General features: G+C 38.3%; 1 protein-coding gene across 2 annotated transcripts in view; it reads right to left on the reverse strand.

Annotated features, from left to right (window-relative positions):
* The window catches only part of EZR (ezrin), a 74,117-nt gene that overhangs the window by 33,722 nt on the left and 22,346 nt on the right, over nt 1–18,049 (reverse strand). For both annotated transcript variants that reach the window (XM_043962467.1, XM_043962468.1), the window contains one exon: nt 2,758–2,841. In XM_043962467.1, coding sequence (XP_043818402.1) covers nt 2,758–2,841 — 84 coding nt within the window. The remainder of the gene's footprint in view (nt 1–2,757; nt 2,842–18,049) is intronic.

The following is an 18,049-nucleotide window of genomic DNA, read 5'->3' on the forward strand; positions in this document are numbered from 1 at the left end:
GTGGTTAAGTGACATGCCCAGGGTCACACAGCTATTAAGTGTCAGAAGCAGGGTTCAAACTCAGAACTCCTTTGAGGTCCAGTGTTCTCACAGTTTTGTTGTTGAGTCATTTCATTTTAGTCTAACTCTTCATGACCCCATTTGGGGATTTCTTGGCAAAGATACTGGAGTGGTTTGCCATCTGCTTCTTCACCTGGCACACAGTAGGCACTATATAAATGCTAGCTATATTATTATTATTATTATTATTCTATCTGCCTACCATGCTACATATTTGATGGCTCACATCTGAACAATGCTTGGCAGTGCTAATGTACTTTGTATGGATGATCTTATTTGGTCTCAACAATGACCCTATGAAGTAATGAAATATATTATTTTTCTTCTTAACAGAAGAGGAAACCGAGTGCTTGAGTTTGGGTGACAATACTAGGACCAAAAGCTGAGTCTCTTGACTCCTTAGCAGTAGACCACATGGCCTTCAGAGTATCCCCAGGCCATTCAATCCTAACTACCACAAGCATGCTGATCACATTATTAAATTGTTTTTAATCAAGCACCAATACACATAAAATACCAGGAAGGGCTAGAAGCAACATGGCCCAGAGAAAGGAAAACTGAATTTGGAGTCAGAGAGCCTGGGTTTGAATCCTAGCTGCTGCTTCATACCAGTAACCTTGGACAAATCATGGAACCTTCTGGGGTCACAATTTCCTATAAGTACTTATAATACTGTACAAAATGAAGGGGCTGGACTAAATGATCAAAGTCTCTTTCCCGCTTTCAATCAATGCCTCTAGGAGACAGAATCACGGGGCTACAATGGACCTCAAGGGTCATCCAGTTCAACTCTTGCCCAAATCATTTGTCTCATCTACAGTCTCTCTGACAAGTGGCCATTCAATGTCTGTTTAAAGACCTCCAATGCTAGAGAAGTTGCTATCTCCCAAAGGAAGCTTATCAACTAAGACATAGGTAAACAGTGAAGACATTTTAAAAGGTTTACCTGTTTGTTGGACTTTCCACCATTTTTTTTTTAAGTGGGGAAGAAAGAATGGGGCAAAGACCATAATTTACCCACCTAAACTATGGTAGTAGCCTCTTAACGAGCCTTCTTTGTCTGCCTACCCTCTTATCCCCTTCAATCTATCCTTCACACCACTTACAGACTAATTTCCTTATACCTAAATTAGATTATGGTATTGTCCACATTCAATGGTTTTCTACTGCTGAGTAAAGTTCAGGCACATTTGTCTGGTATTCAGAGCCTACCTTTCCTTTCTAGCCTTATTTAATACTCTTTTCCTTTATGAATATTGTGCTCCAGCCATGGTAAACTGTGTTCTGTCCACCTTACATACCTTTTTCTTCCCCATACGGTTCCCTATGCTACTTCTCATGCTTAGAATGTCCAGTCTTTCCATCTTTACCCTTGAATTCCTACTTGTTCTTTTTTTCTTTTTTTTTTGCAGGGCAATGAGGGTTATGTGACTTGCCCAGGGTCACACAGCTACTAAGTGTCAAATATCTGAGGCCGAATTTGAACTCAAGTCCTCCTGAATCCAGGGCCAGTGCTTTATCCGCTGCACCACCTAGCTGCCCCCCTACCCATTCTTCAAAGGCCAATTAAAATACCATCTCCTCCAGGAGGCATTCCTTGATTATCCTATCAGTAAAAACCTTCGTCTCTTAGACATCACAAAGCATTTTGCTTTGTACTCTCTCAATTGCACTTAAGCATAGCTGTTTGTTCTACCAATCTCTGTCTGGGGAATACCTCCCCCTACTAAGCCATAAGATCCAGGAGAATGAGTCGTCAGACATTTTCCTCCACTTTCTAGCAGAGTTCTCTTGCCATAGAAGGTAATTTAATAAATATTTCTTAAATTTAACAAGAGATGGGGTGCGTTTGGAAGAGGCCAGAGAAGGAGTTTGGAGACCACAAAGGATTCAAATGAGTTGGATCAAAGAGATGCTTTATTTCTCCTTGGAAGCATCAGGTGTGTTATTTACTTTGTCTGTTCGGGCCTGGAGTTCAGGCGGTCCATGGACTATATCACAATTAAAAAAAAAAACTATTTAAATAACTTTATTTCAATATAATCCATTTTCTTTGCAATCTTGTGTATTTTATGTTTTAAAAACCTTATTCTGAGGAGTTCCATGGGTATCACCAGACTTCCAAAGGGGTTTGGGACAAAGACAAGGTTCAGAACCTCTGCTTTAGGTGAATGAGGTTGAAGAAGGCTGGTTGGTTTGTAAAGATAGCATGCATTTTCAAACATGGTTAAAAGGATCCTGTTCCACCATGGAGAGTTCAGGAGTGAGCAGGCATTCCCTTTGGCCTCACCGACACTTGCTGTCAACAAGCACACCAGAGCCTAACTTGCCTCTTATATCTGCTGTTCATATAGGTTACCATTCAGAGATGACCATAATGTTAGCTTTCTTGTGGAAGAAGGAAATAGATGTCTGTTTATATGTGCATATGTCTATGTATATATAAGTATATATGTATGTGTACATATATACATGTGTGTATATGTAATATGGATACGTGTGTATGTAAATGTGTATGTGTATATATGTATATGTATGGATAGATATACACATAATTGAAGGGTATAAGAATCTTTAAATAGAAAATACTTCCTTATCCATGAATGTGATCGATTTAGCAGGAAAGGGGGAAATATTCATCTTGTGAAATCCAAGTTCTCCCCTTCTGACTCTCATAAAGACATACAGGTCACTCACCTGGTCAAAGAGTTGCTTTCCAGTAGTATTGGGCTGGATAGCGAACTCCAACTCCGCATCCATGGTAGTAACACGGACATTGATCTGAAAAACAAACCAGATAAAATAAGGATTTGATTTGTACCCCACCTCTGGCTTTCCACAGAGATCTGGTGCAGGAGTTCCTGACACCACTACGGCTGTGTTATGCCCTTCCCAAACATCCATCTTCAACATGACTTGGAAAACTTAGATACAGCATTAAGACACTTGAGGATGACAATGCCAAGTTAGTGAGTGAGTGAAGGCATTGCATGCGCGCACACACACACACAGCTTAGACACCTAGTTGCTGACCTTTCACTTTAGGAAAACACATTCATTGCTAGAGCAAAGCTGCTTTTCTAAAAACTGATTTAAAAGTCTGAAAGTAGAGGCTGATAAAGCATTGTTTCTTTTCCTGGAATCACCGAGGGAGCAAATTAACTCCAAAAAAGTGACTTGTCTAGACAAGTTTGGAGGCTCAGTTTCTCTAACTTGAAGCAGATCCCACTACTCAGTTTTGGCAGTCAATTGGGTAATTTTAACACTGTGTACCCTGAACAAAGGTTGCTAAGGAGGGGAGGGGGAGCAAGTGTGCAGTTTCTTTGGATTTGGGGCCCTTAGAACTAAGGGGAGGCTCAACTGCAATTTTCATTTATGAAGTCACTAATCTTTTTCTCCCCCAAGCTAAAAGGCATTAATACACCAGACACCCATCATTTTGTTTCTAGTCTCTGAGTCAGTCAACAAGCATTATTAAGTGCCTACTATGAATTTGGCATCATTTAGGTGATAGAGATACAAATAAAGGCAAAGATAGTACTAAACCTCAAAGGGCTCACATCTGAATGAGGGAGACACTGTGAATAACTAGGCATATATAAGACATATACAAGAGTTCTTGGAGGGACAGTCTTCCTACATGGTACTAACAATTATTTGGCTCAACTGGATCCACTGCTCCATAGGCAATGTTTGGTTAAGAACCTGCTATGTTCAAATCACTGTACAAAATGCTGGCAATAAAAGGGCAAACATTCCTTGCTTACAAGGAGCTTACATTCTCAAGTCTTACATTTCTGAGCATTTAAAGATAATTTTTTTCACTACATTAAGAAAAATAGAATCGGGGCAGCTAGGTGGCGCAGTGGATAGCGCACCGGCCCTGGAGTCAGGAGGACCTGAGTTCAAATCTGGCCTCAGACACTTAACACTTACTAGCTGTGTGACCCTGGGCAAGTCACTTAACCCCAATTGCCTCACTAAAAAAACCAAAACAAAACAAAACAAAAAAAGAAAAATAGAATTGCTAAGTAGGGGTTTTAAGTTGTGTTCCCTTATAATTCTTTGTTGTTGTTGGGCAAAATAAAAAAAGAATGAGGTAAACCAGACTTCCTCTTATGTTTCTTTCCCTATCTGACGCCCACAATTCAAATAGCACACCAAAGTTTTATTAGCAAGCAAAACTAGCCAAATTTCTAAACATTCCAATGGATTAAAGATAGGATTCTAAGTTTCTTTCACTGCAAATTGATGACGTAATAAAACAGCTACAAAATGTCTGTCTAGAAGCCTTAAGAAAGCAGGTGTCTCTCTCTCTCTCTCTCTGACCTTCTTACAATTCTAAGAGTACACATGAGAGATGGGAAAACCAGCCCCAAAGTCAAATACTGCTATAACAAAAGTAGCCTCCAGATTGCGCATAATAGCATAAGCCAAGAGTGACAGATTACAGGCTGCACCAAACAGAATTTTCCCCTTTCTCTCACCTCTCCCCTTTCCTCTTGTTCTCCTTCTCCTTAGCCTCTCCTCTCCTTTCTCCTCCTTCCCTCTCTTAATTATGGACCCAGAGACCAGGTTAATAAATAATTAGTCAAATTTACAGGAGTCAGAAAGGGTCAGAATGATAAAGAAGGCCAATCCTCCTTTAGCCATTTGACCATGGGGCAAGGGATAAATTGCTCTTGTGTTGGACAAAGATTTTTAAAAATACCGCTGTATGTACATCTGAATATACAAAAAACCTAGCAAGTGGGGTTTTTTTTTTTGGGAAAAGAGAAATAATCCTAGTAGACTTTCACCTAAACTGAATTGCAAACTAAGCTCCAAACCGGTGGTTATAAAGGGAATTAAAAAATGAGAAAGAATTTAATGTCAAGGTCGGCCAAGCCTTTATCTCCACTTGCAGTATAAGGAAGTGAATCATTGGTTTCCATCACATGATAGTTATCAAGGACTTAATTTGATATTGAAATTTAAAATTAGTAGAAAATTACCAGAAGCAATCTGTCAGAACTGAGATCACCGCTAGACAGATCTCGGATTTTAATGTTCCATTTTTATTTGTTTGTAATGGTTTAGTAGTGTCTGTTCATCTTAGGTTATTTAAGTTACAGACCTCCTAATGAGGATGAATACCTAATTCTAACGAGTAAGACTCTTTTTTTCCCGATAATTTCAACATCCAACTTGGAACTAACTGTAATGAACACAATTTTTTTTTTTTTTTAGGCAATGGGGGTTAAGTGACTTGCCCACGGTCACACAGCTAGTAAGTGTCAAGTGTCTGAGGCTGGATTTGAACCCAGGTACTCCTGAATCCAGGGCCGGTGCTTTAACCACTGCGCCATCTAGGTGCCCCTAATGAACACAATTTAAATATTCTAATATTCGTTATACAGCTCGCTAGTTCTGATTCTCCCAGCTAAAATATATAGACCAACAGATATGTCATATCTAAAACACATTACACCAATCTACAGAGATGCCTTTTCAGTCTTATTTCATATTATTCCCCTACACCCACTCTTGGTTCTGGTCAAACTGGCCTAAAAACTGTTCCCTTTCTCCTTCCCAACCCTACATTTTGTCTCTTGTTTGCATTCTTTTTTTTGTTGTTTGTTTTTGCAGAGGCACCCAAGCTATCCTTCATTACTCTCCCAGCTCTGTTCTAGGTTTCTGAACTTTAAAATCATGTTCCCAACCTGGCTCCCTTCAACCCTACCCACTCCCCTTTCTTTTTTTTTCTCCCCCACCATCTTTTGTATATTATCTTCCCCATTAGAATGTAAGCTCCTTAATAGCAGGGAATGTCTTCCTTTTTGCTTGCATATAGATGTAGATATATAGCTCTATCTATGCAAGCAAAAAGAGATCTCTCTCCCCCCTTCTCCTCTTTTTCCTTCCCTCCTCTTTTCTTGCCTCCCTTCCCCCTCTTCTGTCTCTCCCTCCCTCCCTCCCTTTCTTTTCCTCTCTCACACACCCCCTTCCCCACCATTTAAAGCACAGTGCTTGGCACATAGTAAATGCTTAACAAATGCTTATTTCCTTCCTTCCATGACTTTGTACAGGCTGTCCCTCATTTCTGAAATGGGTTTTTTTATCTCCTTTCCAATGCTTGGAACCCTCAGCTTTCTTCAAAGAATAGCTCAGGTGGGTTACCAGGTCTTATATGAAACCTTTCCTAATCCTACGTCCTCCCCTATTTGTTAATGTTCTCTGCCCCTTGAAATTCTTTTGGCATATATTTAGCTGCAAACCTATATTACCCCTGCCTCTCACCCCCCCCAATAGTTCTTTCCATGTACACTATTATGTATATATACACAGCAGTGTACAATGCTGGCTCCACTTCAATTTGCTAAAATTACCCTTTTTCATTAAACTCAATGTCTGATCTAACACTTAATATCATCATGGATCCAGGAAATAAAAGTCAAATGAAAAAGCTTGTACCACCAAAAGCATATAGTCCAATAAAAAAAATTGAAGACCTACAGATTTTTTTTTAATTGTTTTGCTATTATAGCTGGCTGCAGGGCATGATGAAGAGGCCTGTAATCTTTGCCCTATTTCTCTGTCATAGATAGACCTGACCACCAACCTGAGTTAGCTGCCATCTGAGAGACTCAGGCTTGTCAAAGGGACTAGGAACTGTGAATGAATGAATACAAATTCATTGTTGCTTTTGTTAAAAACAAAAACAAAAAACCAAAATGAGAAGTCTGAGCTCGATCCCATTTGCAGAAAATTGTGATCTTGAGGCACTGACCTCTGACCTTTTGTAAGCTACATATCTTTTATACCTATAAAATATTAAGAAGAAATTTAACCTACATAAAAAACCACTAATAAAATAAAATATTCATAAAGCCAAAGAAAAGTAACCTTGTTTCATAAAAGTGATCTTTGAATAGACATAGGTAATAAAAGCTCTCAAATATGCCAAAAGTAAAAACTTAAAATGGGTGGCCCTTCAATGAAACAACAAAATGGGAAGTGTTCCAAGAAACATGGTAAAACTTGTCTATTCTTAAACAATTCTGCAAACTCTTTGAAAGCAGGAATCATTTCATTTTTTGACTCTGCAAATCCTCAGTGCCTAGCATAAGAACCTGACACATACCAGGTGCTTAAGAAAAGCTTACAGAAAACCTGGAAGGACTTGAATGAACTGATGCTGAGTGAGATGAGCAGAACCAGGAGAACATTGTACACAGTATTAACAACATTGTGTGTTGATCAGCTGTGATAGACTTGATTCTTCTCAGCAATGCAATGGACCAGGATAGTTCTGGGGGACTCATGATGGAAAATGCTCTCCAAATCCAGAAAAAAAAAAAAGAACTGTTGAATCTGGATGCAGATCAAACCATACTATTCTATTCTATTGTTTTTGTTGTTGTTGTTGTTTTTCTTTCTTGAGGTCTTTCCTTTTTGCTCTGATTCTTCTCTCATTACATGACTAATGGAGAAATATGTTTATGTATATAACCTATATCAGATTACTTGCTGTCTTGGGGAGGGGAGGGATGGAGAAAAATTTGAAACTAGAAATCTTATAAAAACAAGTGTCGAAAATTATCTCTAAATGTAATTGGAAAAAAATAAAATATTTATATGGGGGGGAAAAAAAAGAAAAGCTTACAGAGGGGGCAGCTAGGTGGCACAGTGGATAAAGCACCAGCCCTGGATACAGGAGGACCTGAGTTCAAATACAGTCTCAGACACTTGACAATTACTGGCTGTGTGATGCCGGGCAGATCACTTAGCCCTCATTGCCCCGCCAAAAAATAAATAAATAAATAAACTTTCCTCCTCTCACTAGAGGCATGGTACACAACAAGTGCAGCTTGTCCCATACCCTGTCAGATTAGGCCATGAGGTTTCTGTCCTGAATAACTTAGTTTTGTTTAACTGGTTTTTTTTTGTTTGTTTTGGGAAGAGCCAATGACTATAATATTATAAGAAACAAACAAATAAATAAAACCCTTCAACCCCCCCCTTCCCCCTCTACCCACCCAAGAGAACAACCTCAAAACATCTAAATCTGAAAGTTAGTCAAGATTATTGTAAAACATGGTATGAATGGAAAGTCCAAACTAAGCCACATGACAAATGCTGTCCTCATAAACAATTTTCAACTGAAACCCTGAATTACTAACTGCTCTCAACTGAGACACCCTCACCTGGAAGGAAGAAAGAGGGTTGAATCTGGAACAATGGCCTTGCCACTTGCTACCCACCTGTGTGACCTGGGCCTGTTTCCTCATCCTTAAAATGAGATTGGATTCTATCATCTAAGATACTTTCCTTCCAGTTCTAGATATCTATGTCCTAGTATGATATAATGAACCCCAAACTCAAATACCTTCTCTACCCATAATGCCAAATGTAGAGATAAGAGTTTTGAGAAGAAGAATAATTTCCTAACTCAGCAAAAAACACTTTAAAAAACTTGGCTTATCAATCAATTCTGGTTATAAATTTTACTCAAGCATTATCTAAAACCCACAAGACTTGGCAGCATAAAGGGCAAAGTAATGAGTTTTATAATGAAATGCTGGGCCAAAAAAAAAAATGTGTACTATGTGATTTACTGCTGGACTTTTTAGCTTTAAAATTATTCCTACTTCTTCCTCACTCCCCCACCCCCAATCTCATTTATCTAAATAAAAACTAGACTTAAGATTTGGCTTTGAGAAGAATTTTGGTTAGCATTTTAAATAACCTCTCCAAACACTGCCACCTTCTTTTTCGGTAAAGTGATAGGATTCAATAGGTAAAAAAAAAAATCTAGACCCTCTACCTTTACTTTCCTCTTCCATTCCTGTATTAATAATAAGCAAGGAAATGTACTACCCCTTTAAATCTTCATGGACAAATAATCAGCTTTACCCTTAGCTACCAGAGCTCTGCACCTCTGGAACGTTCAGTCACATTCCAAAGGCACCAAATTCCTTATGTACTTAAGAATTTAAAAGGTAATTTAAAATAGAAGGAGGAATTCTGATTATAGGACTTGGATGTTTGCATTTGGGGCAGTAGATATAGCCGATAATATATTAATCCCCATATTATCACACCTGCATTTACACAAAAGCTAGTTTGAGTAGGATTATCCTACTACCCCCGAGATTAGGTTGCTTGACCTTTCATAATCATTTAAAATGTCAAAGCTGTTTCTGAACATTCCTGCTTTCCTTTCAAAGGTGCCACTTCAGCAACTTTTAACACATTTAAACTATCTCGATGATAAGGCCTTTCCAAAACCTAGAAATGCCCTGATACAAAAAGGGCTGGAAAACCTTTTAACAGCTCTCCGAAAGGGGGAAGGGAAGTGTGAGAAACAGAAATTCCCAAATGAACAAAAACCCATTCTCAAAGCCAGTTGGCCCAACGAATGGCACACGCACGCCATCAAATGAGCCCACTAAGGTTATGCAGCTACCTACCTCCCAGGTGAATAGGAGCATGAAAAAAGAATAAAAAAATTCCTATGTACAAAAATATTTACAGAAGGATTGTTTGCAATGACAAAAACCAAAACCAAAATATGTGTCCCAACATTAGGGAATGGCTAAACTCTGGTCTATGAACCTAATGGAATGAGCACAATGATGGGTGGCTGAGTGGATTGAATTTGGAGTCAGGAAGGCGAGTTTAAATCCAGCCTCAGACTGGGCAAGTCACTTAAACTGTCTCAGCTCAGTTTCCTCAACTATAAAATGGGAATAATCAGAGCACCTACCTCTCAGGGAAGTTGTTGAGGATCAAATGAAATAAAGTTTATAAAGTGTTTAACAGTGCCCAGTATATAGTTGCTAGGTATATAATTGCTAGCTATTAGTAATATCATAAGTCATATGATCAATATGAAGAATTCAGCTAAACGTAAGAAAATCTGTAAGAAATGGAATCAAAGAAGGAGAAACAAAAATAATTTGCACCACGGATGAAAATGAGACCAAAAGGCAACAAGATTCAGGTGAGATACAATGGACAAGATGAACACCAAATGGTTTGGTGTTAAAGTGTAACTTCTTTTCCTTTCTGTTAATAATCAGTAAGCTACAAAAGTAGCAAGTGCCATGTACCATCACCTCCAGTTACTACTGGATGTTTTTGCTTAACTTGTTGAGGGATGTTCTTTGTAGGGAAAGTCATTTGGATATTTGTTTTGTCTTAAAAAATTTTTTTTTAAAAAACATGATGCCTTTTCATTAATGTTTTTAACCTGGAGCCTAAAAATTTTTTTATAACTGTTTCCTTCCTATAATTGGTTTCCTTGATAATCTTACACATTTTATTTTGTGCATTTAAAAACATTCTGAGAGAGTCCACAGGTTTCACTACTACTAAAGGATACCATAACCCAGAAAAAGATTAAGAACCCCTTACTTTAATTATAATTATTTCTTGAGACAGCAAAATAAGACAAAACAACTTTATATCTCTGTCGCTGCTGAGTGGCAGAAATAATTTGTTTTATATGTTTTCAATGCAATACTATTTGTCTTAGTTTGGACATAAGGAGGCCAATCATCAATCAGATCTATAAACATTTTCTGGTGATGATGTGGTGACTTGGCCATAGTAGATCTCTCATACTCATTTTCCTCTAGCCTCTCTTCATGTTGTTGCTCAATCACATCCGATTCTTTGTTGACCCCATTTGGGTATTTTTGGCAGAGATACTGGAGTGGTTTGCTATTTCCTTCTCCAGCTCATTTGACAGATAAACTGAGGCAAACAGGGTGAAGTGACTTGCCCAGGGTCACACCTCTAGTAAGTATCTGAGGCAAGATTTGAACTCAGGAAGATGAGTCTTCCTGACGCTCAGTACTCTATTCACCCCTTTTTCTTCATGGTGAGGTTTGAATCTTGAAGGAAGTAAGGGAAAAAATTGTTGATGGTTTCATCATTGAGATGAAGCTCTTGCTTACTATGCCATCCTAAGTCACGGTGACTAAACTGGAAGAGTCTTGAGTAGAGTTAACCAACCTCCCACCCTATGCAGGACTATCCTCTATACTCTAACATTCCAAGGCAAACTCACCCACTTTGAGCACTTCCTGTGACAGGGAGCTTACTACATAACAAGGCGAATTTGATTTTTGGCAGGCTCTGATTTTTAGGGTCCCCCTGTTACCAAGTAGAAAATGCCCGTAACTGGCTCCACTTCCACTATCTGGATCTACATAAAAGAACTTAATCCCTCTCCCACCTTCCAAATATTCCTAGTTCTTAATTGTTCTCCAGGCTAAACATTTTCTGAGTTTCCATATACTCCATCATCTTGTCCACTGTCCTCTGAATGCACTCCAGAGTTTGGTAATATCATTCCTAAAAAAGTCATCTCTCAGAGAAGGACACAATCTTGTGGTATAATCACTGGAAAACACAGAAGAACAATTAACCCCTTTGATTGGAACACCATAGCTGTATTTATGTGGCTCAAGGCTGGACTACATTTTTTGCAGTCAATTCAAACCCCCAGGCATGTGTCTTGTGACCAACTGTTAAGCCAGATGTCCCCCATCCTGTATTTCTAAAGCTTATTTTTAATGTAAAGAATAACTATCTTTCTGTTTCTTGTTGTTAGTTTGGGCCCCTTGCCCCAACCTCTTAGGATCTTTTCTGGTGTCGTCCAAGTATTAATCATCCTTTCCACCCCTGTCAGTCCATCTCTATTAAAATTTATTTCATGGTACCAGGATACTGGTACTAGCTCAGACCGATTTTCTGGGTAAAATGACATGCTAATCCATATTTTAACCTTTCAAGATCTTAATGCATTTCTGATCTCTCTCAACAACGGGCTCTTTGTAGAGTATACATGATCCAGTGCTATCAAAGACCCTTTAACACAAATTGAGACGGTTCATTCTTCGCATTTCAGCTAACAAAAATACCAGCCTCTCTGCCTGGCATGACAGAATTATTAATTGGATATCAAACTTCAGCCAATTTAATGCCAAAGTGGAGGTAGGCAACTTTCTTCTGTGCTTCTGATGAATTCAAAACCAAAGGGGCAGATTAGTCAGTCAGTCAATAAACATTAGGGCAAGTTTTTCCGCATTTGCTTCCTCTCCCTCTCCCCCTCCCCCTCCTCTCCCCCTCCCCCTCCCCTCACTCCCCACATGCCACCAATCTATTTAAGTAATTAGAAACAATTAAAATTTTAAACCAACCCAGTAGCTTATTTTCTATTTCACAATATGAATGCTCGCCTATTTCACTTTGACATCCAATACTGTTGGTCATTCATTAAAAACAATTTTAATTTAATAAAATAGTGTAAAGAGGAAACAAAATGGAGCTGTTAGTGAAAATCCAATTACTAACTTTCATTGTACAGCTCCTATCATATATATCTATGGTTAAAAATATATTACATTCATGTACCACAATTTGCGTAGCCCTCCCCCAATGGATGGGGTATCTTTGCTCACGAAGTGTCAAAAGAACAATACTGGAAACTTATGACCAGAAAGGGAGGTGGGCTAGTCATGTGGCATGACCTCAAGAGGTTACAGGTGGATAACACAAGTGTGCACTGGTGTCATTGAAATTTTAAATAAAGCCTCGAGGAAGGCTCCCAACATGTTGGATGGGTCTTCAGTAGGGGTCTTAAGGAAGGGCATGGGAAAAAACTGGACAGAACAAGAAGACATGGAGCTACACCAATAGAGGTAGTGTGCAAAAAAGAAAGATCACATCTCCACCAAAATACTGCCAATGCCACCATCCATTATAATCAAAATTCAGATGCTACTTTGTCATTCTACATTAGAAGTGCCACCAGGGTTATCATGTTCCCAAAGGGAGTATATCACTGGTAAATGTGAAAAAGAGACTTTAAAAATCAGATTTGTATCACAAGATTTTTTTGTGTACGTGGTTTCGCTTTCCTCATCTACAAAACCAAGTAGCATTAATATGCCTTTCTAATTAAGTACCTATCTGCCAATATAAAACACTTACAGAAAAGATCATTTACAGGGACTTGCATAGTGCTTCTTTTCTTTCTTTGAAGCTCCCTGGCATCCTAAGAGTAAAGCAGTATCAAATCATTTAAACTATACATCATTTCAAGGATCTCTGAATCTCTTAGTTGAAAAACTCTCAGTGGCCATCTGGTTCAGGGCTTCTTTAACTTTTTCCACTCATGACCCCTTTTTGCCTGTGAAATATTTATGCGACCCTGGGTATCTAAGTATATAAAATAGGTATACATAACCTTTTACTGTTGCCAAATTTTTCAGGATCACCACATTCAGTTATGTGACCCCATATGGGGTGTTGTGCCCCACCGTTTAAGAAGCTCTGATCTAGTTTAACTTGTAAAGAAAATTGCCCTATTCCACATCCCTAAGAAATGGTTACCCAATCTTTACTTAAAGACAAAGGAAACCCACTATCTCCAAGGCAGTCTACTTCACTTTTGCGTAGCTCTGTTTTTAGGAAATTTCCCCCCATATATCAAGCCCAAACCTGCCTTTCTCTAGTTCCAATTAGATCTAATTGATCCTAATTCTGTCCTTTGAGGCCATGCATAAACTTTCATATGCTTGAAGATGGTTATTATGTGTCCTCCAAAGCCCCCTCTTTTCAAGGCTAAATATCCTTTAAAATGTATGTAATATTTTATTTTCCTTCTAATTACATGTAAAAGCAATTTTTTTTTTTAGTGAGGCACTTGGGGTTAAGTGACTTGCCCAGGGTCACACAGCTAGTGCACTCACTAAGTGCACTCATTAAGTGTCTGAGGTAAAAGCAATTTAAAAAACATTTTTAGGGGCAGCTAGGTGGCGCAGTGGATAGAGCACCGGCCCTGGATTCAGGAGGACCTGAGTTCAAATCCGGCCTCAGTCACTTAACACTTACTAGCTGTGTGACCCTGGGCAAGTCACTTAACCCCAATTGCCTCACTAAAAAAAAAAATTTTTTTTAAGTATTCTCTCCTTCCTTCTTTCTCCTCCCCTCCCATTCTTTGAGAAGGCAAGCAATTTAATATAGGTTACACATGTGTAGTCATGCAAAACACATTTCCATTTTAGTCATTTTGTGAAAGAAAACAGATTAAAAAAAAAACCCAAAGGAAAAAAAAAAAGCATTCTTCAATCTCCATGCAGACTTCATTTCTTTTTCTGGAGATGGATAGCATTTTTCATCGTAAGTCCTTCAGAATCATTTTGGATCACTGTATTACTGAGAATATTAAGTTGTTCACAGTTGATCATCATGCAATGTTGCTATTACTGTATACAATTTTCTCCTGGTTCTGCTTACTTAACTTTGCATCAATTCATGTTAAGTCTTTCCAGGTTTTTCTGATAGTATCTTGCTCATCATTTCTTTCTTTCTTTCTTTTTTTTTTTTAGTGAGGCAATTGGGGTTAAGTGACTTGCCCAAGGTCACACAGCTAGTAAGTGTTAAGTGTCTGAGGCCAGATTTGAACTCAGGTACTCCTGACTCCAGGGCCGGTGCTCTATTCACTGCGCCACCTAGCTGCCCCTCATCATTTCTTATAATACGATAGTATGTCATCACAATCATATACTGCAACTTTTTCAGATATTCCCCAATTGATGAGCATCCCCTCAATGTCCAATTCTTTGCCGCATCTAAAAGAGTTGCTCTAAATATTTTTGTAATGTATAGGTCCTTTTCCTTTTTTTTATCTCTTTGGGATCCAGACCTAGCAATGGTTTTTATAACCTTTTGGGCATAGTTCCAAATTACTCTCTAGAGTGGTTGGATCAGTTCATAACTCCACCAACGGTGCATTAGGGTCTCAATTTTTCCCACATCCTCTCCAACATTTGTCATTTTGAAGGCTAAATAGTCTGAATTCCTTCAATCCATCTTTAGATGGCATGTCTCCCAACCCATCATCTTGACCATCATCCTCTAGACCAGCATCAGTTTGTCAAACGTGGGATCCAGAACTGAACAATCATATAGTCTGACTACCTCCCTTGTTCTCAATACTAGAGTTTTGATAAAGTAACCTAAGATTGTGGTACCATTTTTGGTGGCCATGTCACACAGTTAGTTGTCTCATATGGAACCCAACCCACAAATGAAGACAGTTACCCAAATGTATTCTGATCAGAGTTGAGTATATAATGGAACTATCAAAACTCTTATTCTAGGTACTGGACCTCTCAATGCAGTTTAAGATTGTGCAATCTCTTTCAACTGCCATACTATTGACTTCCAGTGAGCTTCTGATCTACAGAAATTCCAGATTATTTACATCTGAACTACTATATCTATCTAATATCTTCTATCCTGTACTGGTGCAGTTGATTCTTTGTACCCAAGTTTAGGACTTTACATCGACCCCCACTAAATTTCATCTTTTTTGACTTGGCCTAGAAGGCAGCACGATATAGTAAAAAGTGTGATGGGCTTGGAGTCAGGAAGACCTGGGTTCCAACTCTGCCTTTGACATTCACTAGTGTTAGGATCAGGGGCAAATCACTTAAATTTTCTGAGCCTAAGACAACTCCCCTAAAATTCTAAGATGTAAATAAGTAGAACATTGGAGTATTAGGAGTTCCTATGCCCACAAAAACACAGTTCCATAACATTTTTTTTGGAGGCAATTGGGGTTAAGTGACTTGCCTAAGGTCACACAGCTAGTAAGTGTTAAGTGTCTGAGACTGGATTTGAACTCAGGTACTCCTGAATCCAGGGCCAGTGCTCTATCCACTGCGCCATCTAGCTGCCCCTAGTTCCATAACATATTGATTTGTTCAGTTCTAGTCTGTCAAGATTTTTTTTTGAACCCTGTCATCCAAAATCTGAGAGGCATGCCATATATGGCTTCTTCTAGGTCACTGATAAAAATACCGAACAGAATAGTGTCAAAGACTGTAGATTTCCCTTCATGACAACACTGACCCATTAATGGCTATTTTTTTTTTGGCCTGGTCAGTCAGTTACAAGTCCAAAAAACTGTAGTGGTCTCACAAATCCCTATCTTATCCATAAGGATCACTTGAGAGATTTTATCAAATGCTTAGCTACAATCAAGATTTGCTATATCTACATGGTATTTCCCTATTCTACTAGTCAGGTAAGTGACCCTGTTAGAAATATTAGTCTACCATGGTCTGTTCTTTGTGAGCCATGCTGAAAAGATATAAAAGGTATCTCCTTTCATTTTCTGATGAATTTTTTTTTCCTAATGATATGATTATTTAATTCAGGATAGCTCTTTAGAGTATTCTTTAGCAATATTTGGCCTTTGGCACCAAAATAAAAAAAAGTGTGTGTGTGTGTGTGTGTGTGTGTGTGTGTGTGTGTGTGTGTAAGCCCCAAAGAGTTCAAATAAAAAAGGAAAAGAACTAGAAATTAGGGGGGTGCCCATAATTGGGAATAACTGAATAAATTATGGTAGATGAATGTTAATTGGAATGCTACTGTGTCATCATAAGAAATGAGAGCCCTCCCTCTGTGATTACTTTTAATTTAACCTGTATCTATCTTCCCTTGAAGGCAAGAACTAGTTTTGCCTTTCTTTATATGCCCATTAGCACAAAACCCAGCACCCATGAAGTAGGTACTTAATAACTGCTTACTTTTTTTTTTCTTTTTAGCAGAATGTTAAAATGGTCAAGATAATCCAGACCACATAGATAGGATTCATGCTATTGGGATTACTGTACAGGTAAAACTCTTATGAACTGTTATTTAAGGTTTCTGAGTATTGACAAAGTCTAGACATTATCTATCGACCTTGGGTCAAGTACCATTTTACACTAGAGTAAAAATCCTTCTCTACATTTGTCAGGGGGCTCCAAAATTTTTTTTGGTTAGTATTTGTCCAGTTGTTAATGAACATACCCTGTAATTGCAAAAATGAGACAATGTAAAACCAGAATTTGCAGCCCAAGACTACTGGTATTGTTTCCCAGCTACAATTCAGTCTTTATTTACTCTTAGTGAGGGGAAAAGGGCTGTTGAATGCAGGGGAAATACATAACAATTTGAATCTGAATAAATCCAGAAATCTCAATTAATTTCTCTTTCTCTCTGGTCTCTCCCCCTCTCTCTCTCTGAAAGTTAACAGTAGATTAGCCAAATCTAGGAATTCATTTTATTATACTTTTTTTGGTGAGGCAATTGGGGTTAAGTGACTTGCCTAGGATCACACAGCTAGTGTCAAGTGTCTGAGACTGGATTTGAACTAAGGTCCTCCTGAATCCAATGCCGGTGTTCTATCCACTGCGCCACCTAGCTGCCTCTATTACACATTTTAAAAAATCATTCATCCTTTCTAAATTTATATCTTAAAACTTGAGTTTACAGGAAAACACATAAAATTTTCTTTTTTGTTTTCAAAAAGGAACCAACATGGGGGCAGCTAGATGGTTCAGTGGATAGAGCACCGGCCCTAGATTCAGGAGTACCTGAGTTCAAATCCGACCTCAGACACTTAACACTTACTAGCTGTGGTGACCCTGGGCAAGTCACTTAACCCCAATTGCCTCACCAAAAAAAAAAAAAAAAAAAAAAGGAACCAACTGCTGTTGCTGATGCTTTACACAGATAAATTTATACCAAGCTTTGTAGTAGAATCACTCCAATTTAAACTTTAGGTAAACTGAAATTTAAATATTAAATCAAAGTTACCACATCCTTTGTCTCTTTCCTCTAATACCCTCCCATAAGCTTAAAATACAAAATTAAACTCAACAAATGTTTGCTGAATGAATGACATAAGTGGGACAAAGCCAGCGTTTTGAATTTCCTGTTTTGAAATATCAAATAAAAACAAACATGATTTCATCCAGAGAACTGATACTTAGGTGGGGCTAACTGGTATCTAAGTATTTTCAGCAGACAACTCAAAATACGTATTGGCTGTTTTTTAATGTTATATTTAACAGCCTTGAAATCAACTTGTAATAACTAAATATTTGAATGAAAAAAATTCTTCTTTTAAAATGAGCACCCTTAATTTTTACAGACACAA

Source organism: Dromiciops gliroides, chromosome 4 (genome assembly GCF_019393635.1).
Source record: "Dromiciops gliroides isolate mDroGli1 chromosome 4, mDroGli1.pri, whole genome shotgun sequence".
In the NCBI taxonomy this organism is placed as follows: Eukaryota; Metazoa; Chordata; class Mammalia; order Microbiotheria; family Microbiotheriidae; genus Dromiciops; species Dromiciops gliroides.